The following is a 24,544-nucleotide window of genomic DNA, read 5'->3' on the forward strand; positions in this document are numbered from 1 at the left end:
TTTTAGTTTTTAGTTTTTTTTTTTTGAGATGGAGTCTCGCTCTGTCTCCCAGGCTGGAGTGCAGTGGTGCAATCTCGGCTAACTGCAAGCTCCGTCTCTTGGGTTCCACGCCATTCTCCTGCCTCAGCCTCCCGAGTAGGTGGGACTACAGGCGCCGCCACCACACCCGGCTAATATTTTGTGTGTGTGTGTGTGTGTGTGTTTGTTTGTTTTTAGTAGAGACGGGGTTTCACCATGTTAGCCAGGATGGTCTTGATCTCCTGACCTCGTGATCCTCCCGCCTCGGCCTCCCAAAGTGTTTGAATTACAGGCCTGAGCCACTGCTCCCAGCCCTATTTTTAGTTTTTTGAGGAACCTCCGTGCTGTTTTCTGTACTGGCTGTACTCATTTACTTTCCCACCATCAGTGTACAAGGGTTCCGCTTTTTGCATATCCTTGCCAACATTCAATCTTTCCTGTCTTTTTTATAATAGTCATTTACACTGTAGTGAGATGATATCTCATTATAGTTTTGATTTGCATTTTTCTGATGGTTAGTGATGTTGAGCATTTTCCTGTTGGCCATTTGTGTGTCTCTTTTGAGAAATGTCTATTCAGATCTTTTATGCATTTTTAAACCGTATTATTTTATTTATTTATTTATTTATTTTTGCTGTTGAGTTGTTTGGGCTCCTTATTATATTCTGGTTATATTCTCCTTATTTATCCCTTGTCAGATGGATAGCTTATAAGTATTTTCTCCCATTCTGTGGGTTGTCTCTTTGTTGATTGTTTTCTTCATTCTGCAGAAGGTTTTTAGCTTGATGTAACCTTATTTGTCTATTCTTGCTTTGGTTGCCTATGCTTTTGAGGTCTTATACAAAAAAAATCTTTGTCTAGACCAATATCCTGGAGTATTTCCCCAATGTTTTATTTTAGTAATTTCCAGTTTCAGGTCTTAGATTTGAGCCTTTAATCTATTTTTATTTGATTTTTGTATGATGAGAGATAGGGGTCTAGATTCATTCTTTGATATATAATTACCAGTTTTCCCAGCATCATTTATTGAAGAAACTGTCCTTTCCGCACTGTATGTTCTTGGCACCTTTGTTAAAATGAGTTGACTGTAGACCAGTGCTGGGATCGGGCTGCGCCGTGTTATGGCCCTGTACCACACCGAGGAGCGCGGCCAGCCTTGCTCACAGAATTATCGCCTCTTCTTCAAGAATGTAACTGGTCACTACATTTCCCCCTTTCATGACATTCCTCTGAAAGTGAACTCTAAAGAGGAAAATGGCATTCCTACGAAGAAAGCACGAAATGATGAATATGAGACTCTGTTTAATATGATTGTAGAAATACCTCGGTGGACAAATGCTAAAATGGAGATTGCCACCAAAGAGCCACTGAATCCCATTAAACAATGTGTAAAGGATGGAAAACTACGCTATGTGGCGAATATCTTCCCTTACAAGGCTTATGTATGGAATTATGGTACCCTCCCTCAGACTTGGGAAGATCCCCCTGAAAAAGATAAGAGCACGAACTGCTTTGGAGATAATGATCCTATTGATGTTTGTGAAATAGGCTCAAAGATTCTTTCTTGTGGAGAAATTTTTCATGTGAAGATCCTCGGAATCTTGGCTCTTATTGAGGAAGGTGAAACAGATTGGAAATTAATTGCTATCAATGTGAATGATCCTGATGCCTCAAAGTTTCATGATGGGGTCTCACTATGTTGCCCAGAATGGTCTTGAACTCCTAGGCTCAAGCAATTCTCTCACCTCAGCCTCCCAAGTAGCTGGGATTAGGGGCATGCCATGGCACCTAGCTCCAGGCTGAATTTGACAACAGATATTTTTAGCAACGTTTTATTGAATTCTTTCAGAACATTCAGATTACCTTCATAAAGACAAAAACTTTTGTACTCATAAATTCACTGGTGTATGTAATATTTAATTACATCTCATAATTATAATAAAAGATACAGTTAGCATAAATGGTTTGGGAATAAACACACCTGATGCTTGGTAAAGCTAAAACTTAACTGATGGAAACAAAAGTGTGGGCTTCCTTCTAGAGTATTCTGCCAGAGGCAGCATACATAATATGTGAACATGACTCAGAATGTTCTACAGAAGTAGAGTCTTTACTAATCAGTCCAGTAAGTTGATCAAGTAGAGTTCGATTAAAAGAGCTTAATTTGTAATCAAAATTAGAAACTGAAATAGATTTAGCTTGATTACATATAGAGCTTTTCCAGATTATCCTAACTTTATTGGATTAGTTCATCTTTAAAATTCATACAAAATTAATTTCACAAGTGGGAATAAATGACTACTAGAGAATTGCCACTTTTCTTAAAATAACATAGATTGTAAAAAATGTATCTAATCAAAGATGTCCTACAAATAGATAGTGTTGATGGTTGCACAAAATTGTAGACATACTTAATGTAACTGAATTATACACTTAAAATGCTTAACATGGCAAATTTTATGTTACGGATATTTTATCACAATAAAAGAAAACTGAAAAAAAAATGAGTTGACTATAAATGCATGACTTTATATCTGGGTTCTCTCTAGTTCTCTTTTTTTAAGCGATGGGGTCTCACTATGTTGCTGGTCTCAAACTCCAGGCTTCAAGTGATTCTCCCACGTTGGCCTCCCAATGGCTTCTCTATTCTCTTCCATTGGTCTATGTGACTATTTTTATGCCAGTACTGTGCTGATTTGGTTACTATAGTTTTGTAGTATGTTTTGAAATCAGGTAGTGAAGTCAGCTTTGTTCTTTTGCTCAGGATTGCTTTGGCTATTCAAGATTTGTGGTTCTATATAAAGTTTAGGATTTTTTTTTTTCCTGTCTCTGTGAAGAATATCATTGATATTTTGATAGGGATTATATTGAATCTGTAATTTGCTTTGGGTGGTGTTGTCACTTGAATAATATTAATTCTAATCCATGAGCATGGAATATCTTTCCATTCGTTGGTGTCCTCTTCAATTTATTTCATCAGTGTATTAATAGTTTTTCTTATATAAATCTTTCACTTCTCTGGGGAAATTGATTCCTAGGTATTTTATGTTCTTTGTAGTTACTGTAAATGAGATTGTTTTCCTGATTTCTTTTTCAGATTATTTGTTGTTGGCATATAGAAATGCTACTGATTTTTATGTGTTGATTTTGTATCCTGCAAGTTGCAATCATGTCCTCTATGAACAAGGCTAATCTGACTTTTTCCTTTCCAGTTTGGATGCCCTTTATTTCTTTCTCTTGCCTACTTTCTCTGACCAGGACTTCCAATACCATGTTTAGTAACAGTGGTGAAAGTGGGCATCCTTATCACGTTCCAGACCTTAGAGGAAAGGCTTTCAATTTTTCCCAATTCAGTATGATGTTGGTTGTGGGTTTGTCATGTATGGCCATTATTATTTTGAAGTATGTTCCTTCTGTATCTAGTTTGTTGAGGATTTTTATCTCAAAGAGATGTTGGATTTTATCATATACTTTTTTCAACATCTACTAAAATGATCACGTAGTTTTTGTTCTTGGTTCTGTTAAAGTCATATATCACATTTGTAGATTTGTATATGTCAAACCATCCTTGCATCCCTGAGAGGAATTTCACTTGATCATGGCAAATGATTTTTTTAATATGTTGGTGAATTCATTTTGCTAGTATTTGGTTAAGAATTTTTGCATCTACTGGCTGTGAGTGGTGGCTCATGCCTGTAATCCCAGCATTTTGGGAGGCCAAGGTGGGTGAATCACTTGAGGTCAGGAGTTCAAGACCAGCCTGGCCAACATGGTGAAACCCCATCTCTACTGAAAATACAAAAAGATAGCCAGGCGTGGTGGCACATGCCTGTAATCCCAGTTACTCTGGAGGCTGAGACAGAAAACTAGCTTGAACCCAGGAGGTGCAGACTATGGTGAGCCAAGATCACACCACTGCCCTCCAGCCTGGACAACAGGGCTTGACTCTGTCTCAAAAAAAAAAAAAAAGAATTTTTTCATATATGTTCATCAGTGATATTGACCTATAGTTTTCTTGCCTGGTTTTAGTATCAGGGTGGTGCTGGCCTCATAGAATGAGTTTGGAAGTATTCCATGGTCTTCAATTTTTTTTCAAGGCTTTAGGAGAATTTATTTATCCAGGCTGGAGTGCAGTGCTGCAATCTTGGCTCACTGCAACCTTGACTTCTGGGGCTTAGATCCTCCCACCTCAGCAACCTCCTGAGTAACTGAGACTTCAGGCACACACCACCTTGCCTGGCTAGATATTAGTTCTTCTTTAAATGTTTCATAGAAATCAGCAGTGAAACCATCTGGTCGTGGACTTTTCTTTAATGGGAGGCTTCTTCTTATGGCTTTGATTTAGTTACTTGTTATTGATTGGTTGAAGTCTTCTGTCTCTTTGTGGTTCAGTCTTGGTAGGTTTTATGTACCAGAGAATTTATCCATTTCTTCTTGGTTTCCAATTTGTTGGCGCATAATTGTTCATAATAGTCTCTAATGATTTTCTTTTTTGTATTTCTGTGGTCTCAGTTTTTATGTTGCCTTTTTCATTTCTGGTTTTATTTGAGTGTTCTCTTTTCTTCTTAGTCCAGCTAAGGATTTGTCAATTTTGCTTATCTTTTCAAAAATTTGAGTTTTTGTTTCATTGATCTTTTGTACTTTTTTTAGTCTCAATTTTATTTATTTCTACTCTTACATTTATTATTTCTTTTCTTCTACTAATTTTGGGTTTGGTTTGTTCTCGTTTTTCTAATCTCTTAAGGTGCTCTTAAGTCTTTCTACTTTTTTGATGTAGGTGTTTATTGCTATAAACTTCCCTTTTACCATTGCTTTTGCTGTATCCCATAGATTTTGATATGTTATATTTCCATTTCCATTTGTTTCAAGAAATTTAAAATTCTCCTTCTTAATTTCTTCATTGACCTCAGTTGTTGAGGAACATGTTATTTACTTTCCATGTGTTTATGTAGTTTCCAGGGTTCCTACTGTTATTGATTTCTAGTTTATTTCATTGTGGTCAGGAAAAAATAGTTGATATGATTTCTACTTTTTTGAATGTGCTGGGACTTGATTTATGGCCTAAGATACAGTCTTTTCTAAAGAATGTTCTGTATACCAATGAAAAGAAAATGTATTCTGCAGCAGTTGGGTGAAATATTCTGTAAATGTGAGTTAGTCTTGTTTTGTCTAGTATACAATTTAACTCTGGTGTTCCTTTGCTGATTTTCTGTCTAGATGATCTGTCCATTACTGACAGCGGGAAGCTGAGGTCCCCTTCTACTATTGTATTGTGGTCTATCTCTTGCTTTAGATATATTAATGTCTGCTTTATATTTTCGGGTGCTCTGGTGTTGAGTGCATAGATGTTTATAATTGCCTTTATCATTATATAATGATCTTCTTTGTCTTTGACTTGTAGTCTGTTTTGTCTAGTATAAGAATAGGTAATCCTACTATCTTTTGGTTTTCACTTGCATGGAATATCTTTTTCCATCTCTTTCATTCTATGTGTGTCTATATAGGTAATACTGGTTTCTTGTAGGCAGCATATAGCTGAATCTTGTTTCTTTATCCATTCAGCTATATATATCTTTTAATTAGAGCATTAAGTTCATTTACATGCAGTGTTATCATTGATAAGTAAGGACTTACTACTGCCATTTTTCTGCTTGTTTTCTCATTGTTTGGTAACCAGCTTTCTTCCTTCCTTCCTTCAATCCTCCTTTTCTTTTTTCCATCTTCCTTTGTGGTTAAGTGATTTTCTCAGGTAATATGTTTTAATTTGTTGCTTTTTATTTTTAGTGTATCTATTATAGGTTTTTGCATTGTGGTCATCACAAGGCTTGCAAAAACATCTTGTAGATATAACAAGTTATTTTTAAAGAGATAACTTATCTTAGATCACAGAAAGGAATAGAAACAATAAACTAAAAAAACCTCTGTGTTTTAACTCCATCTCCCCTACATATTGATTTTTTTGTTGCCTCAATTTGGATATATTTACACTGCCTATTTCTTAGCAGGTTGCTGTATGTGTTTTTGTTTTTTATAGATTTGTCTTTTGGGCTTCATACTAGAGTTATGAGTGGATTGCACACCACAATTACAGTATTAGAGTATTCTTGGTATGTCTATATGCTTAATTTTACTAGTGGGTTTTATACCTTCAAATGTTTTCTATTTGCATGTTAGTGTTCTTTTTTTTTTTTCAAATTGAAGAACTTCCTTTAGTATTTCTTGTAAAATGGGTCTGGTGATGGTAAATTCTCTCAGCTTTTGTTTGTCTGGGAAAGCCTTTATTTTTCCTTCATAGGTGAAGGGCAACTTTGCGGGATACAGTATTCTTGGATGGAAATTTTTTTTCTTTTAGCACTTTGAAAATTTTGTTCCACTCCTTTCTGGCCTGTTTGGTTTCCATTGATAAGTCTGTTGCCAGATGAATTGGAGATTCTTTATACGTTATTTGCTTCTTTTCTTTTGCTGCTTTTGGGATCCTCTTTGTCCTTGATCTTTCAGAATGTGATTATTACATGCCTTGGGGAAGTCTTATTTGGGTCACATCTGTTTGTTGTTCTCTGACATTCCTGTACCTGGATGTTTATTTCTTTCTCAAGTTTTGGAAAGTTTTCTGTTATTTTTTTGAATAAGCTTTCTACTCCTTGCTCTTGTTTAACTCCCTCTTGAACACCAGTGATTCTTAGACTTTGTCTTTTGAGGCAATTTTCTTTATCTTGTTGACAATCTTTGTTCCTTTTTATTCTTTTTTCTTCTCTGTGTATTTTCAAATTGCCTGTTTTTGAGCTCATTTATTCTTACTTTTGCTTGATTCATTCTCCTACTGACAGCCTCTAATGAGTTTTTCAATTCCTCAAATATATTTCTCAGTTTGAAGATTTCTGTTTGTTTTTATTATTATTTCAGTCTCTTCATGAAATTTCTCTGATAAATTCTTGAGTTGCTTTTTTGTGTTATTTTGGAAATCACCGAGTTTCCTTAAAACTGCTATTTTGAATTCTTGTTCAGAGAGCTCACATATCACCATCTTGTTAGGGTTAGTCACTGGTTCCTTACTTCATTTGTTTGGGGAAGTCATGGTTCCCTGATTGCTGCTGTCACGTATGAATGTATGTCTATGTGTTTGCACTGGAGAATTAGTTATTTTAGTCTTCTCTGTCTGGCTTCTTTTGTTTTTTATTGGATATATTTGCTTAGAGATTCGTTGTAATTTACCTATTGAATTTCTTTCTTTTCCCATTAGGTCACTGCCTCCTTTTCAGCATTAGATAGTGCCTTAAGCCCAGGTTTGTCTCTGCTCTAATAAAGAATTGGAGCACTGCCCATCCCAAAAGGGGATAGTGCCAAAGGGGATGTCCTAGCACTGTGGGGAGGTTAAGTAGGAATTTGTGCTCAGGGGACCTGTGGGATGAACCTCCTACAGCATGGTGTTGCTAAACAGACACTCCGATTTGGTATCTACTTTGGCCAACTTATCGAGTCAAGTTTCCAGAGTTGGGGATAGTAGTCCTGCCTCCCCACTTTGTCTCCGGCTGTCCCCAGGGATATTTTTTCCTTCAGGCATTCCTCATGCTTCCTGTGAGTTGAGGTAGGAGCAGGTATCCTGCCAGGGAACTCAAAATGATGGGGAAGCTGCTTATCACCTTGATTTTTCTTTTTTCCAGTGTTAAACTGAGAGTCAGGGGGAGATTTTCCATGTGCTTGGTGCCGGCAGATTGGGGAGAGGGGCGTCTTGGCTATGGATGTCCCATTCTCTTACCACTTGCTTGGAGCTTTTTTACTTCTCTGTGGCACTGAGAACTGTCTCATCCTCATATTTTCGTTCTGGGATATTTGTGGTGATAATCTAAGTGCTGTAAATTTGGTTTTTGTTTTCTGTGCGGGGAATGAAGCCAGCCAGTTTGCTTCCAAGCCACCATTTTGGAACCAGAAACCTCACTGTATTATACCTTACAGTGCTCTGCTGAATTAAATTCAAATAGGAAATATGAACAAATTTACCTCCTCAGCAACTATCCTAAATCCCTGCTACTCAAAGTGTGGTCATTGTACCACCAGCATTGAACTCACTTGGGAACTTTTTAAAGATGTGGAATCTCAGGCCCACCCCAGACCTACTGAATTAGAATCTTCATTTTAACAAGCTGCCCTGGAGACTGGTATGTACCTTCATATTCAAGAAGCACTGTCCTGCAATATTCTGGTACTTATTTTGACAGGTGCTGCCTTCAGCTGTTCGTAGTGTTATATCTTTAATTCTGTAACCCGACCCCAATGGCTGTCTATTTTGGCAATTATTTTAATGCCACACAATAACCTTTTCTTGGTTGAATGTTAGTTTCTCTGAATTATTGATCATGCTGACTCTATCTCAGGATGCAAGCATTTGGGCTCATTTTTCAAGTTCTGGTAGAGTCAAAGTTAGTATGCATTTCCCTCTCCACTTCCACCCTCTTATATTTCATTTCTTGCCACAAGCAGGATGCCTTTTCTCCTCAACTCTCCATCTTCATGCTTCTCAGGGATATGTAGGTCCCTAAGCACAGTCAGCATTTTGTTCAGGTGGAAAACGTTCATATATCGTTGGGGTCATGTGCCAACTGTGTGCATGTGTATCTGGTTTATACAGATGGAATCTCAGGTTCAAATGTTATAATCAAGCCATCTTGCAAGATAGTTTCTACACTCTTATTTCACAGTATGTGAACTTTCTTTTTGTTTTTCGCTGACAAATGTTGATTGTGTTATTTCAGTGGTCAGGATTGCTGTAGAGGTATGCGTGATATTCCGTTTGATTTTGTCCTCTAAGCCATAGGTAAGAATTAACTTTGTATTGTGAGCCATCACATACATGAGTTTGGTGTATTTTCCCTACCTTTTAATGAGCTTAATGTCAGCTAGTTGATTCTGTCTGGCAAAATTTCACAGTGCCATCCTGTTACGCCACAGGGCCACGTAAACAAGGAGGAGATCCATGTCAGCAAATTTCTAGCTAGTTCAGGGATAGTCTTTCAAGTTTCATATTGTTTAAGTTTTGAGTCTTTAAAAAGTGGTCTTCATGTAACATCACATACGTCTTTAGCACTCTAGGTAGAAGGTGCTAAAAATGATTTTGTCTTTAAGGATAACTCTGATCACTGTGTTGTGAAATGCGAGGCCATTGTACCATGGGACATGATTTTCTCTGAGGCAGTGGCAGATGGGACTATTGGCAGTGGGACTATTTCTTGTTCCATCAAATGACCTCCGGCTGCTATGTTTTTGAGTCGTCTGCTTTGGTATTACTCTGCTGTTCCAGGCTTGGTTGCTGTCCAGTCTCACAGTGGTGTACCTTGCCTGTGGTGTATTCTGTCTCCTGAGCCCTTTGCCCTTCTATTGTGGTGCTTCTAATTTGTTGTAAATTAAAAACCTGCTAGATAATTTTGCTAGAATATATTATAATTAAGAATAGGCTCCGAGTGATGTCTTCAGAGGGTGAGCTAGGAATCATATAGGTACTTCTATGGTGCAAACTTGAATAAAACCTGTGAGCAGCCACAGCTGGTTTGGTTCGTTTTGCCTTTGGGTTATTTCACTGTTCACTCACTATCTGCTATGTGCTAGGAACATATGGAATTGAAGTAAACATTCTTGTTGTTCCCATAATCTGTTCTGGGGATAGATAAAATGCAAAGCAGAGCATTACACCTATATGATATAGGTGCAAACACTGTACTGTGGACTTCCATGAAGAAGAGTCATTATAAATTTGACCAGACTTACTAGAAGATGTAAGATTGGGTGGGAGGAAGGACACTTTAGTCATGGAGAGACAGGTGGGGTGTAAGGGACAGGATATCCTAGGCGGAAGCAAAAGTGTGAGCAAAGGTGGTCAACTAAAGGGTGTGTGGAAGGAATGGAATTTATTTGGGTGTGATTGAAGCACGAAACATCTGTGGTGGGTACCCAGAGGGAACATCGAATTGTCATTCACACGCCTGCTGTTCACAGCGTGTAGCTCCTAGAAGGTGGGTAAATGTCTCTGCTTACATTGTGTGAAAATTAAAGAAGCACATGTATGTCTTCCAACAGGGAGAAAAAAGACCTCATTGGAAGAATTTCTCATCGGGGCGCCATGTTACAAACTAAAGCTCTTTAGGAGAAGATGCACAGCAATTTCCTTGTTCTGAGTTTTGATGCTTTTTTTTTTTAAACAATTTGTAAAGCTTTCGAAACTTCTTGTCTTGTTCTTGTGTTTTAGAGTTTACATCTATCACTGATAGTATTCTTTTTCTTTGCACTTACAGTACGGCCAAGTACAGCGTGTTGACATTTCTACCTCGATTCTTGTATGAGCAGATTAGAAGAGCTGCTAATGCCTTCTTTCTCTTCATTGCCTTATTACAGGTAATGGTTTTTTAACAGTTCCTTGGAATTCGCAACCTTAATTACATGTAAAATGAGATTTTGCTAAAAGGTTCCTTAACTGCTAAAGTGTTATCATCTTGGAATATAGTTTGTTTCCCTCCTCCGGTCATTGTTCGATAGAGTGAACAAGCCTGACTTTGTATACAGGGAGATTTCTTTCGGTATGGCCGTAAGGATGATTGCAGTGACTGAAAGAGGCATTGAAAAGTGGCCTTAGGGCCATACTTTTAAGCCTTTTTCTGTTCCAAACACATAACCAATGTTGGATAAAATTTAAAAAAATATGTAAAATACATAGCTGGTTTTTAAAGTAAGGTAATTATTTTTGAGTAACAGAAATGGAACAGAACTGCAAAAGTGTGAACCGTGCGTGACTGCCATAATTTTCTTCTCATGGAGAGGATTTTTATGTGCCAACTTCCTACTTGTGGTCTCTTATCTTCCAGCAAATTCCAGATGTATCTCCAACAGGAAGATATACCACCCTGGTGCCATTGATCATTATTTTAACAATTGCAGGCATCAAAGAGATTGTAGAAGATTTTGTAAGTTTTTGCTTTTGGATAATAAAATCATTGTATGCAGTAGATCATAACTTACGTGTTGCCTCGGGTGATATATTTAAGGCAGAAAATTGGGCTACAGCTTAACCAGCCTTTTTAGATGCCTGATGATATTTTTTGGGGGAGGGAATGTATACTCAGAGTGTCCTAAATACCTGTACAGTGACACTAAACAGTTCAAACTTTGTTTTCAAATATTAGGTCTCTGGAGCCCCGTTGATTTTTATCACTGATGTTCCTTATAGCCTGCTTTAGAGCTTGCTAATTTGGGCAGCAAATGAAGGATTGCTGTGCTGTCTAGGATGGCAGCATTGTCTCGCTCTGCCTGAGGCAACTGTACAAGAATCTTCTCCCCTCACAATCATCCTAGTGTAGCTCCAAGTTCATTGGCTACAACAACTATATTCCTTTTCTCTCTCTTTCTTACTCTGTCTTCCCCTATATATTTGTGTGTGTGTGTACATATATATATACGTACACACACACAAAAAACGTGTATATATATATTTGTGTGTGCTGTCTCTCTGTCTCTGGATCTTCCTCTCCCCCCTTACACACACATACACACATCTTGCTTTCACAAACATATATGCATCTTTCTGGGACTAGGTATGTAAATAAATAGGTATGTAAATGAATATTTAAAAAAATAGGTATGTAAATAAATATAACACAGGTTAAGCATCCCTAAATCCAAAAACCCCACATCTGAAATGCTTCAAAATCCAAAACTTTTTGCATGCCGACATGATGCCACAAGTGGAAAACTCCACACCTGACCTCATGTGATGGCTGCACAAAATTATTATAAACACTGTATGAAGGCTATGTGTATAAAGTGAATATGAAACATAAATCAATTTCATGTTTAGACGTGGGTCCCATCCCGGAGATACCTCATTGGGTATATGCAAATACTCCAAGATCTGAAACAATCTGAAATATGAAACACTTCGGATCCCGAGCATGTCAGATAAGGGATCCGCAACCTGTACACATTGAAGCAACGTTACTTTATCAATAAAATGAAGTTGGCTGTTTGTTGCTGGGTTTATCATACTGAATAATCATTGCAGTCTGATCTAAAGCAAGGAGTGAAAAGTTTTGTACTTCCAAGTGCTAGAACCACAATAAAATAATTGAAACTAAGGAGACCACTTCTAAACTTAGGGAGTGCTGATAGATCACAAAATCGTTGAATTGAATTTTATAGCATGAGCATTGTTGGCTGTTAATTTCCTTGTCCCCTGTAATTTCCTGATTGTTTTGTTTGCTATTTCAATTATTCATGTGGAACTTTTGTTAGAACTATTTTTTCTCTTTCTGTAACAGAAGCGACACAAGGCAGACAATGCAGTTAACAAAAAGAAAACCATAGGTAAGATCCCAGGCTGAATCACTTTTTCCACTGGAAAACTTAAGAATAAGGCCTGCATTTAAGGAATTTTAAATAAGTACTGAGTGGTATTGAGATAAATTGGGAAGATGATCTATAAAATACTTTAAAGAAATAGTAAAAAACAAATTGAACATGATTTTAGTCCTAATAATTAAGATTTGAACAGCATTTGTGTATTTTAGAATGTTAGAAAAGGTTGTAATTTTCAGGAACTAGACAGTTTTTATGTCCATAAAAAGTCTAAGCATTCACGTCCTTCATTTATAATCTCTCCTTACTTCCATCTTCTACTTCTTATTGTTTTATTTCTACAACATCAATTTTTGGTTTGTTTGTTTAATTTTTTGAGACAGGGTCTCACTCCTGTTTCCCCGGCTGGAGTGCAGTGGCGTGATCATGGTACCCTGTAGCTTTGACCTCCCAGGCTCAGGGTATCCTGCCACCTCAGCCTTCTGAGTAGCTGGGACTACAGGCATGCACCACCACCCCTGACTAATTTTTGTGTATTTTTGGTAGAGATGAGTTTCACCATGTTGTCCAGGCTAGTCTCAAACATCTCGGCTCAACCTCTCTGCCTGCCTTGTCTTCCCAAAGTGTTAGGATTACAGGTATGAGCCACCGTGCCCAGCTGTTTAGTTTTTTTTAAATTGTGGAACAGCAGGCCTTTTTTTTTTTTCTTCTGGGCTGAAAATAAGTAGATTTAACTTACATACATAAACATTGATGTGTATGCATTAATGTACATATGTTACAGAGGTACATACACTGATGTTCCATTTTGAGTGGGGGTGCTGATGTTATGCCGTCATGGCTAAAGGTAGGGTGTGTTAGAATTAATAAATGGAATTCTAAAAGAAGGCTTTTGGATTTTAGGAAACTGATTCGATTTATTACCAGTATTAACCAATATTTTATTTTTCTCTTTTTCAGTGTTACGAAATGGTGTGTGGCATACCATTGTGTGGAAAGAGGTAAAAACGAATTTTAAAGACGCACCAGTACTATTGGTTTGAAGACGTGTGATGAATGGCTGGTCTTGACTGCAGTATGAAGTTTGTGTTAAGAGATGGTAGAGTTTTCCGTGAGGTCTGCTGAGACCCGAGGCGTGTTTACTCTGTCCCCTGCCCCTTCTAGTAAGGGCCCAGTGTGTCACTTCAAGCTATGAACTTCATTGTTCCTGACTGACATTTCTGAAAGCTCAAAGTATTTTCTAGTTTCTAAATCCAATTTGAGAAACATTTTCCCTGGTCCTCTGTTGTCTTAATCTAAGTTAAAGTTTATTTTTGTTTTTAGCATTTGTGATTCTCACTTCTAACATTTTTGGGTGGAAAGGTCATTAACTACAGAATGGTGGAATGGGGGTAAGAAACCACCCCGTTTCCGTTCTAGCACAGCGGTTAGCTGCTCTTAATAACAGCAAGGAAAGCTTTGCCTCCACGTCCCCGGACGTGTGAGGTTTAGAGGGTTGAAGAATGGTGTGGTTTTTTGGTTGTTTGTGGTGATGAGTAGAAAATTTAGAAGAAATCTGCCTTACCATCTGGGTATTTTATATCTGATAAAATGAGCGTTTTAGCTGGACCTTCTTAATGGACACAGGACGTGTTGGGGGATGACTCTCATAGCCGATTAACATGATTTCAAAAGAAAACAACGTTTTAGAAGGGTAACTTGAAATAGTGTTTCTTGCTAAACATTTAGTAAACAATGTTTTTAAATGACTCTTATAGTCTTTTATATCTGAAAAATGCCCGTGATATGATAACTGCAGCATTTGCTTTAGTTTTCGTTTTACTTTACTTTGTTGTAGGAGAATTCCCCCACCCTTTAAAGAAATTTCTCCTTGATAAAAGTGTTTTGCAGTAACAGCTTCACCTTTGCAGCAGTCTTGAAGTCCTGTGTTGCAAATGTTCATCAGCCTCACGTTTGGAAAGGTCGTGGTTCTTCGTCAGGAGGTTGGGAATTCTTGACACACAGTGGGAGAAACGCTCCCAATGCTAAAGGAATTCAGGGGTTCTCCCAGCACTGGGAAATTGCCCCTCTATTTCTCTAGGGTCCTTCTTGTGACTCCCTCCCCAGAAAGGTATCAGTATCAGCTAGAGTGAAGAATGGTTTGGATTCTGAGGGCCTGACATTACTTGAAACAGCAGAAAATGGAGTGATGGTCTCTGATTGATGGTCCAGGAGCTGACGGCTTTGCAGACTCCTGAAACTCATGACTGTTTCCAGTGTTCATTTGGGAGAAAAACAACAATCACAAAGAAACGCCGGTTCTATATTGTACCACATACATTTTTATTTCCATTTAAAATGTATATACTTGTTTTATTTCAGTGGCGCTCCTGGCATGTGTTAGAGATTGTACTAGGCACGGGAAGAATGAAACACAGCACTTCCCTTAAGGAGTTTCAAACGTCAGTGGGCTTCCCAGTCACTGTCCGCAGGGCTGCTAGAACCCAGATGGCTGGGCCCCACTCCCAGGGTATCTGATTCACTGGGTCTCGGGTGGGGCCCTAGAATTTGCACGTTTAAACAAATTATTAGTTGAGGCTGAAGCCGATGGTGTAGGAGCACACTGAAGAACCATCGGTGTCCTGGGAGAGAGAGGGAACTAACCTGACGCAGGGCACTTGTTGAGCTCTGTGTACGAGAAAGCGTCCACCTTGGGAACAGCTGGGAGGGGCCACCTATCTAGACGCCGTGGTTCAGATCAGGAAAGTCTGCCCTCCAGAGACGCTCTAGTGCCTCTTGAAGGGTGAATCGGGGGTAACTAGCTGCGGAACTGTGAGTGGTTCAGTGTGAGGATGAGAATACAGGAGAGGGCAGAGATGTCAGGCAAGGGGGAGCTGGCTGTCCTTAAGGTCCCCAAAATGATAGTAATCTAATCTGAAGTGCTGAAGCTCAGGTCTGCCGTCCCCTGGGCTGTAGCTGAGTCACTGGTGAGCACCGAGAGGCAGCTCTCAGGTGGATCTCAGTGACTTTGATTGACTTCGAGAGGATCTTTCAGCTACTTCCTCAAAATTAAGAGACTTGAGGAACTCTCTGAGGCTAGAGTGGATTCAGGGATCTGGAGGGTTTCTGTTCCCACTGTACTAATTCTTTGAGGGAGTGTTGCACACACAAGGAACAATCACTTAAGCACATGAAATAGAAAACCATTTCCAGGCTGGTCACGCTCATGCCTGCAATCCCAGCACTTTGGAAGGCTGAGGCAGGTGGATCACTCGAGCTCAGGAGCTCAAGACCAGCCTGGCCAAACATGGCCAGACCCCATCTCTACAAAAAAAATACAAAAATCAGCCAGGCATGGTGGTGCGTGCCTATAATCCCAGCTACTCAGGAGGCTGAGGTGGGAGATCACTTGAGCGTGGGAGGCGGAGATTGCAATGAGCCTTGATCGCGCCACTGCACTCCAGCCTGGGTGACAGAGTGAGACCCTGTCTCAAAAACAGAAAACAAACAACCAAAAAAATTTTTTTTCAAGCAAAATCCAAGTAAGTCGTTTCTCATGTACATAAAACTTCTTAGTACTTGGTTACTGACATATGAATGTTGCTTTATTTAGAGAGTAAAAATGAGAGAAAGCCATAATTTCTCTTGTCCTCCCACTTGGAATTTTAAAAAATCCACTGCCTTGTTTCTTTGGAAAACATGACAAATTTTCCTTTCGAGTGATTTTTTTTCTTTACTAATTACTTCTTCTGATTTTTATATGTAATTGAGCTATTCATATGAAATATTTTTACTTTTATTTTTTTTTTAGACAGAGTCTCGCTCTGTTGCTCAGGCTGGAGTGCAGTGGCGCTGTCTCGGCTCACTGCAACTTCTGCCTCCTGGGTTCAAGCAATTCTCCTGCCTCAGCCTCCCGAGTAGCTGGGACTACAGGTGTCCACCACCACGCCTGGCTATTTTTTTTTTTTTTTTTTTTTTTGTGGTGAGATGAGAGTTTCACCATGTTGGCCAGGCTGGTCTTGAACTCCTGACCTCAAGTGATCTACCTGCTTCGGCCTCCCAAAGTGTTGGGATTATAGGTGTGAGCCACTGCACCTGGCCCAAATAGTTTTACTTTAAAAAAACACTTTCAATTCACATAACATCCCTTGCTTTTGTACTGGTGATTGTTAAAATAGCTTTGTGGCATTTTCCCCAGACACTTCAATAAACAACTTAAAGCACCAATAGGATACGTTTCGGTAAATTTGCCTTTTTCCCAGCGGAAAATTAAACATGGGCACCTGCTAGCTTCTAAGATCTGGTAGTTTTTCACAAGTATCATATCACTTGAAATTCCTGGTTTCTAAGAGAATAGTAACATGGCTAGAATAGGAAATTGAAAGCGTAAGTGCTCATTTTGAGCTTTACAATTATTACTGTACTCGGAATGGTCTTCTAGTATCATCAGAGAATTCTAATGTCCTTGACCTTCACACTCATTATGTCCTTTCAGTTGTGCTCCTGCTGATGGAGACTGACATTTATATGGACCTGCTTTATGCTAGGTGCTGTGTATACTTCCTTAGTCACTGCATTTACATTACAAGGCCGGTGGCGCTGTTTTCCTGTTTCAGACGTGAGGTGCTGGGGCGCTGAGAGGCGAAGCAGCTTGCCGAGATCGCAAAGCCAGCACACGGTTATAAAGCTAGGATTGGAGTTAGTCTTGTCTGATTTGAAAGCCCCAGTCCTCTCCACCCTGGTGCTTTCTGCGATGTTACTGAAAGGATTTGTAGACACGTGGCCGTGGTGCCATTTTGGAGACCACAGCCCTTTTCCTTGGCTTGGGATCTTCTGTCTGGTGGAGTCTGTTCCCCAAGGTGGTCTCTGACTTTGGCCGTGACCCTTTTTCTGGGAATTTCTTGAGGCTGTACAAATCTTCTCCATTTTACATGGTATATTTCCAGGGGGCCTTTTAGGCGCACTTTTCATGGGTGAATTTCCTGTTGCCTTTTAATCAGAGCATTGGTCTTCCGTGCAGCTTGCCCTGTTTTGAATCCCGGTTCTAACACTCAGTGGCTGTATTACTGTGATCAAGTTATTTTGTTTTCTGCATCTCAATTTGTAAAACAGAGAAAAATTTATGTGTGTTAACTTAGTTGATCCTTACAGTCACTCTGTGAAATATGTGCCTTTATCTTCATTATATAGATGAGGAAACTGAGGCACACAGAGTTTACATAACTTGCTCATCGTTACACAGCTCATCGGGGGTGCAGTGGGGATCGAGCCCAGGCATTAGGCGGGCTCTGGCAGGGTGTGGGTGACCATTCTACCCTACTGTGTACAGCTATGGAAATGCTCAAGTATTTGTAAATGGATGGGTAATTGGAAGAAAACGAGATCTTTATAGCTGTTCTGACTCCCTCTCCCTTTCCTTTTTTATTAAACATCATTGCAAAAAAGGCAACATTACCAGTGTCTGCATGGAAGCACTTTCCTTTTGTTCTTGTCAAGGAAAATAATTTGGGCTTCTGCATCTTAAACCTCATGGCTTAGTTATATAATAATTTTTTTCGTCAAATATTTAAGCACCTTTTTCACCATGTGTGTTTTGTTTCTTTTCTTTCATGCCTCTTTGTCCTCGTCCCTGGCTCTCTAGGTGGCAGTGGGAGACATTGTGAAGGTCGTCAACGGGCAGTATCTTCCAGCAGATGTGGTCCTGCTGTCCTCCAGGTTAGCTGTGCTAGCGGGCACCTTTTTTTTTTTTTGCAATAAATGTTAAGAACCATAAAATATTAAGCAGTGACTGGAGCAATCTTGAGCTACCTGTTTCCTTCTACCATCCTCTCTCTGTCCCATTCTTCCATTTCTTGTCATTTGCCTTCTCCTGCCATGACCCTTGGTTTCTTTCTCCCATTCGTTCCTTTGTGCTTTTTCTGAACTCTTTTGTGTGTATTGTCTCCACTTAGTCTCCTGGCTACTTGGTGGGTATTTCTTATTTATAGGGATACTGAGTCTAGAGCAGTGGAGGGGTCTCAGGTTGCAGCATATCCGAGATTTCAGAATCTGTTTCCTGATGGGCCCTGCCAGCAGTCTCTTCTGCGGAACCCAGTGCTGCACTTTAATAGCTGTTCAAGAACCACGGGTGCTTTCTCAGTGTAATCGTGACCAGCAGATGGTGTTTGCTCTTCATCCGTCCATGTTTTGCCCCTTTTCTGTCCTAGTATCATTTTCACTTTCTCTAGGTAGTTTTATTCTAGGAAGGAATCATCACTCAGTGCAATTCTTGACTTTTTTTGGGCTTGATGCGTGAAAGTTTATAGCTAGGAAAGAAAGCCAAAATTAGGACGAGAATTGACATCTATTCTTGAATTCAAGATTAAATTGTGTGACGTTAGGACTATAACTTCCTATATTTATACACTGTTGGGAATCATAGATACGCAGGCCGTTTGCATTTTCTTTGATTGCAGATGGCATTTGTTGTATTGAAGTTAATCACTCATTGGATTTTAAGCCTAAGCGTTAATTTTCTGCTTGAGATAATGGATTTAAAAATAGGACCCCAGGCCTATGGAGGGGGAGAAAGAACCAGTAACACAGGGTAGGATTTGTATTTGTCCGTATTCATTGACAACAAAGAATCTCTTAGAAATATTAAAATATTCGTCACTTGATAGTTCGGACTTTAAGTCTTGGCTGTGACCCTAGAAAATTGTGTGTGTGTGTGTGTGTGTGTGTGTGTGTGTGTGTTTCGTTTTGGAGACAAGGTCTTACTCCATCACCCAGGCTGAAGTGCAGTGGCTCAATCATAACTCACTGTAAGTTCAAACTCCTGGGCTCAAGTGATCCTCCCATCTCAGCTTCCTGAGTAGCTGGGACTACAGGTGCATGCCACCACACCTGGCTAATTTTTAAAATTTTTTTGTAGATGTTGACCAAGCTGATTCTGGAACTCCTGGCCTCAAGCCATCCTCCTGCCTCGGCCTCTCAAAGTGCTGGGATTACAAGCGTGAGCCACAGTGCCCAGCTAGTTTTTCTTTTTTTTTTTTTTTAACTTGGTCTTAATACAGGATTGCTTGAGCTGACATCATGTTTCCAGCATGCTCACTATTAGTGTCTGAGTGTGTGCTGTGTGTGTGCCGAACAGCCTGTTGAGGAGGTTGTCCCACTTAATCTTCCCAATAACCCTGGATAGACTTCCTTTGTACATGACAAGATTGAGATACAGAGAGACTAAACAATTTGCTGAGGCCTTAGAGCCCATAAAGGTAGTGCTAGGGGATTTTACTTTAACTAGGGTTTTTTTTTTTTTTAGTTTTTGAGGCAGGGGGTGGTTAATCACTATGTCAATGTAGCTAAACTCAAAGATTAGAAATAGAAGTGTAATATCTGTTATGCTTATTTTTATTCTTTGAGTTTTCTGTCTTTAATGCTAGGTGTTTTGATTAAAAAGTTGGCCTTCAGATTGTAAAAATGGCATAGAAGCAAAGCCTTGCCAAGCCTATGCCTTGATCCTTCAACTCCCCTGGCTGTTGTTTTCTTCAAAAAATGTGTGTTTCTACGGCCGTGCCTTGGGCAGCCTTTTTGGTCAGGCCCAGCCCCAGACTTGAAGGATTGCCTGAACCCAGTGGTTGGGTCTGAGTGGGGACATCACGTGTTTTCCCTTCTCTTTCATCTTCAGTTCTTTCCTGTCTTGAGGCTCAGCAGTCACTATGTGGGGCTCACAAGGGGATATCATCTGGGCAAATGACTCTGTACTCGTGCTGAGTCCCAAAGACGAGTGTGTGTTTCCTTTTTCATCCATTACTCCTACTATAGTGGTTATTTATAACAATTTATTTTGAAGGGCCAATCAGCAGACATAGATTCCATAATGGAGATTTTCTAAGCTGTGAATCTGTGGAAAGGACCTTATGAAACTTGGCTCTTTTTTTCTCTCTCCTTAGTGAACCTCAGGCAATGTGTTATGTTGAAACAGCTAATCTGGATGGGGAGACGAACCTTAAAATACGTCAGGTAAAGTCGTATATGACTTGTGTTGTTATGGTAGACACAACTGCAAATGTGGTCCCCACACATCTTTTTCTAGAGAAATAAAATGTTCAGCCACTAAGGGTTATGCCTTAGCCTTAATGGAATCTATGGGAAGAATATGCCATTTATGATGAGAGAGAATATGTAGAGAGCTGGAAAAAGCAGGCTGCGTCAAACTGTAGGTCACGAAGGGTGTCAGGCCTTCATGTAGCGTCTTATTGAGCTCTCTGCCTGTGATGCTGGAGAGAGGGGACATCTCAGCGAAGCTGAGTGGCTGGGAAGCGCACAGCTTAGTGGACAAATGGAGCAGAAAAGCTCCACATACCCCAGTTTACATCATTGTTTAATAAAGATTCTAATCCTAGAGGGTGATATAATTAGATACAAAACTTCCGTGCCTTAAAGAAAACTATTCTTACCATATATTTTAATTCTAGAATTATGAATAGTCTTTTTCTGGTTCTTTTTTTTGTTTTGAGATGGAGCCTCACTCTGTTACCCAGGCTGGAGTGCAGTGATGCGACCTTGGCTCACTACAGCCTCTGCTCCCCGGGTTCAAATGATTCTCCCACCTCAGCCTCCTGAGTAGTTGGGACTACAGATTCATGCTACTACACCTGGCTTAATTTTTATATATTTTTTAGTAGAGACGGAGTTTCACCATGTTGGCCAGGCTGGTCTCAAACTCCTGAACTCAAGCGATCCACCTGCTTTGGCTTCCCAAAGTGCTGGGATTACAGGCGTGAGCCACTGCACCTGGCCAAGAATGAAGAATGGTCTTTAACATAAGAAAATTTTAAGCATTTTGACACTTAAAAAATGTTTGCTGCTTAAAGTTGAATTCAGCAATTCTGTCCATATATCTTTCTTTTCTACTGTAGATATTTGCTTTAGACTTTTTTTTTTTCCATTTAAAGAAGAGTTACAGCCTGGGCAACATAGCAAGGCCCTATCTCTACAAAAAACTTTAAAAATAGCTGGGCATGATGGCACGTACCTGTAGTCCCAGCTACTTAGGAGGCTGAGGTGGGAGGATCGCTTGAGCCCAGGATTTTGAGGCTGCAGTGAACAATGATCGCATCACTGCACTCCAGCCTGGGGGACAGAGTGAGACCCTGTCTCTTAAAGAAAAAGAGAAGAGTGTAAATTATTGAAGGGCTACTCTGTTCTATCTTTATGACCAGTGTTAGCATACAGTTAGTAGATTGTGCTTGCTGTGAGGTGCTGGGGTATGTTAATTCTTACTTGTGCACGGATGTCTCCAGCATAGTGGTAGAATCTTAACTTTCAGCTTCATGACATTCTTTTGCCACTTTTGCATTAGATCACTGTGGCAAAAGCTACTGGAAAAGTCTGCCTTGAGGGGCTGTCAGTTTGACTTGTTAGCCCCCCAAATTATTGCACTGGAGATGCCTTATTTTTCCTTTTGATTAACCATAGGGATGCTGAATGGTGTCCCTAAGCACAGAAGATTGTGTTTGACTTCCTCTTTGGTTTAATCTTTTAGGGTTTGAGTCACACTGCTGACATGCAAACACGTGAAGTTCTGATGAAGTTATCTGGAACTATAGAGTGTGAAGGGCCCAATCGCCACCTCTATGACTTCACTGGAAACTTGAACTTAGATGGGAAAAGGTATTACGTGTCTTTTCTTCATTGTCTTTTAAACTATGTGACTAAGAATTACTGGAGCTTTGGAAAATGTGTTTGTTTCCTAGTTTTGTAATATTTTAAGACAGTGAGATTTCATACCCTTTCCATTAATTTGAAGGCTTCCTTAAATTTAAGAAAAAAACCCTGAGCCCAAGGGCCTCGGATGAGGCTCAAAGCATGTGGCATATTCTTTCTGTGCCTATTCTCTACCAGGCAGGAGAAATGGTTTTAGCTGCATAAAATTGTCCAGAAAAGCAGAGGAGAGTTATCTGAGGTGTATACAAGCTAATACACTTGTTACAGAAATGTGTGTGTGTGTGTGTGTGTGTGTATGTGTGTTTGCTAACCTTCTTCTAAGGAGCGTTTGTTTGTTTTTAGAAAGTTGATTATTCTTCCTTTAGAATATTCAGTGCCCTCCTGTCTATATTCTGTTATCTTTGTCCTTCTGGCATTTGTTATGTTGTTCCGGAGTTGTCTTTTGTTCTGATGTTGGGGAACAGTTTCTACCTTCTGGCCGTCTTTTGTCTTGTGCCTCTGGCCAATGCACCCCCGCTAACCCTGTAACCCAGCCTCTTGGGGTGTCCTTTATATTTTGACGACCCAAGGCTTGGAAGGACCTGATCATGGGAATCCACCCAAATGATTATAAATATGACAGCTAAGTGTGGCTGCTTGTTGGTTTCATGTAGCATACAGAGCTATTCTACGGGTTCCCCATTTTGAATTTCTCAGTTATCACTCAGGTCTTTATTTACTCATTAAGTCATCCTTTAAAACATTGATATGATAGGTTGCTGCTTTTTAAGATTTTACTCCCTTCTAATAGTCTGTAAAATACACTAGATTTATTTTACAAATAACAACAATAATCATACTTCCAATAAGAGTACTTACTACAAATGAGTCAGCTTCAGTTGTTATTTTAGCAACTTCCTTTCTGGGTGTTGAGTTTCATAACAGGATCATGAGAGATATAATTCCCTGTAACGTTTTATAGAAAAAACACCTTTGTTTGTGTAGTGATGAATGTAAAATAAAACTTTCTATGGGTCCTTTTGGGGTAGATTAAGCCAGTGATAACCTTTGTTGCCTGTGTTTCTCAGTGAAGTAGTTCAAATTGGAGCAAAGGGAACATTTGATTTATTGTGGGTTCATGTTTAAGGGAAAAACTCATGCTCATTTTCCAGACTATCATTAAATATCGTTGTTTTTTTTTTTTTATTTTTTATTTTTTAGCCTTGTTGCCCTGGGGCCTGACCAGATCTTATTAAGAGGTACGCAGCTTAGAAATACTCAGTGGGTCTTTGGCATAGTTGTTTATACTGGACACGACACCAAACTCATGCAGGTAAAACAGTTCTCTGCTGATTTCAGTCTTTTTTTTCTTTCTTTCTGCTTTTATTGACTAGAAGGTGGAAAATGCAGATGTTGCATTTAGGAAGTTCGAGTTTGTCTATGAACCTAAATTTGGAAAGGAACTGCCTTTATTTTATTTAGTTCCTTAGGTAGCTTCTTCTGGATTTCTGTTCTCTTATCTGATATTTGTTACCTTATGCCTGAAATTCAAATGGTCTTTGTTTTCTGGATTAGGGGAACAATCAATTCTAACTTATTTTATCTTCTGGACTTAAGTGGGGATTAGTTCTAACTTTTAAATTTTTCTTTCTAATTCTCCTCTTTATCCCATTAATTAGGATTTTATAGCAAATTGTCTAATTTAACTGAAGTTTAGACACTTTAAAATCAGTTATTTTTGAACTGTTTATTTTTCATATACCCAAGAAAAAAATGAAGTTAAAATGATTTTGCTCTTTTTCCCTGTTAATGTTTTTTAAAAAATTGTTTGTGAATTTATAGGTCACGTTAATATTATGACGTATTTTGCCAGACAGCTTTTGAAATTCTACATAAATCAGTGTCCCTATATGTCGTTTCTTACATTTCTTTGGTATCACTTGGCATCTTATTTTTGCTAATGGTGGCTATTAATGAGAATTGGCTTTTCAGCTTGTCTGTTCTTTTGTATAACTTCTACAATGCACATTTGGCTGTATTTCTTGATTTAAAAATATTTAGTGACCACATACCAAGTCCAATGCTAGACCATACAGGTGCTTACCCTCGGGGAGCCAGTCGGGCTAAGGAGTAATATAGAATGACAAAGTAGAGAGAGAAATACTGGAATGTGTGTCATTACTAAGGGCTGTCAGTATGTATAGGAGGTCATTCAACCTAAGTTGGAAGCCAGTTGACTGCATGCTAAGAATGATTCCCCTGGCAGGAGCACATTTTAGATATGGAGCTAGGGAAGGGAAACTGTTGTGTTGATCTCCTCTTTGAGGTCAAATGATAATCAGATGAAAGAGGTAAGTATTAGAGGAGATGAAGCGGTAGACCTTGGTGGCCACCCCAGCTAGTAAACACATTGAAGACAGGGAGGAGAGATGGGATTAGAAGGGTTGAGAGACTCCCTGAAGTTGAAGAGGGTTGTTGGAGTTGCTGAGTGACAGGCTGATCAGTGGGTAGAATCTTGTCTTTG

The 24,544-nt window shown here is 39.3% G+C and overlaps 2 protein-coding genes across 3 annotated transcripts in view; both read left to right on the plus strand.

Moving 5' to 3' along the window:
- The window catches only part of ATP8A2 (ATPase phospholipid transporting 8A2), a 649,217-nt gene that overhangs the window by 152,001 nt on the left and 472,672 nt on the right, over window positions 1-24,544 (plus strand). For both annotated transcript variants that reach the window (XM_025364761.1, XM_025364762.1), the window contains exons 3-10: window positions 10,302-10,401; window positions 10,869-10,967; window positions 12,318-12,363; window positions 13,315-13,355; window positions 17,975-18,048; window positions 20,265-20,334; window positions 21,860-21,987; window positions 23,242-23,353. In XM_025364761.1, the coding sequence (XP_025220546.1) occupies window positions 10,302-10,401; window positions 10,869-10,967; window positions 12,318-12,363; window positions 13,315-13,355; window positions 17,975-18,048; window positions 20,265-20,334; window positions 21,860-21,987; window positions 23,242-23,353 (670 nt within the window). The remainder of the gene's footprint in view (window positions 1-10,301; window positions 10,402-10,868; window positions 10,968-12,317; window positions 12,364-13,314; window positions 13,356-17,974; window positions 18,049-20,264; window positions 20,335-21,859; window positions 21,988-23,241; window positions 23,354-24,544) is intronic.
- Window positions 1,111-8,279, plus strand: LOC112611124 (inorganic pyrophosphatase 2, mitochondrial-like). The gene is made up of 2 exons (XM_025364832.1): window positions 1,111-1,706; window positions 8,235-8,279. The coding sequence occupies exons 1-2, from the start codon at window positions 1,140-1,142 to the stop codon at window positions 8,277-8,279; spliced, it is 612 nt and encodes a 203-aa protein (XP_025220617.1). The 5' UTR covers window positions 1,111-1,139.

This window comes from Theropithecus gelada, chromosome 17, assembly GCF_003255815.1.
Source record: "Theropithecus gelada isolate Dixy chromosome 17, Tgel_1.0, whole genome shotgun sequence".
Classification (NCBI taxonomy): domain Eukaryota; kingdom Metazoa; phylum Chordata; class Mammalia; order Primates; family Cercopithecidae; genus Theropithecus; species Theropithecus gelada.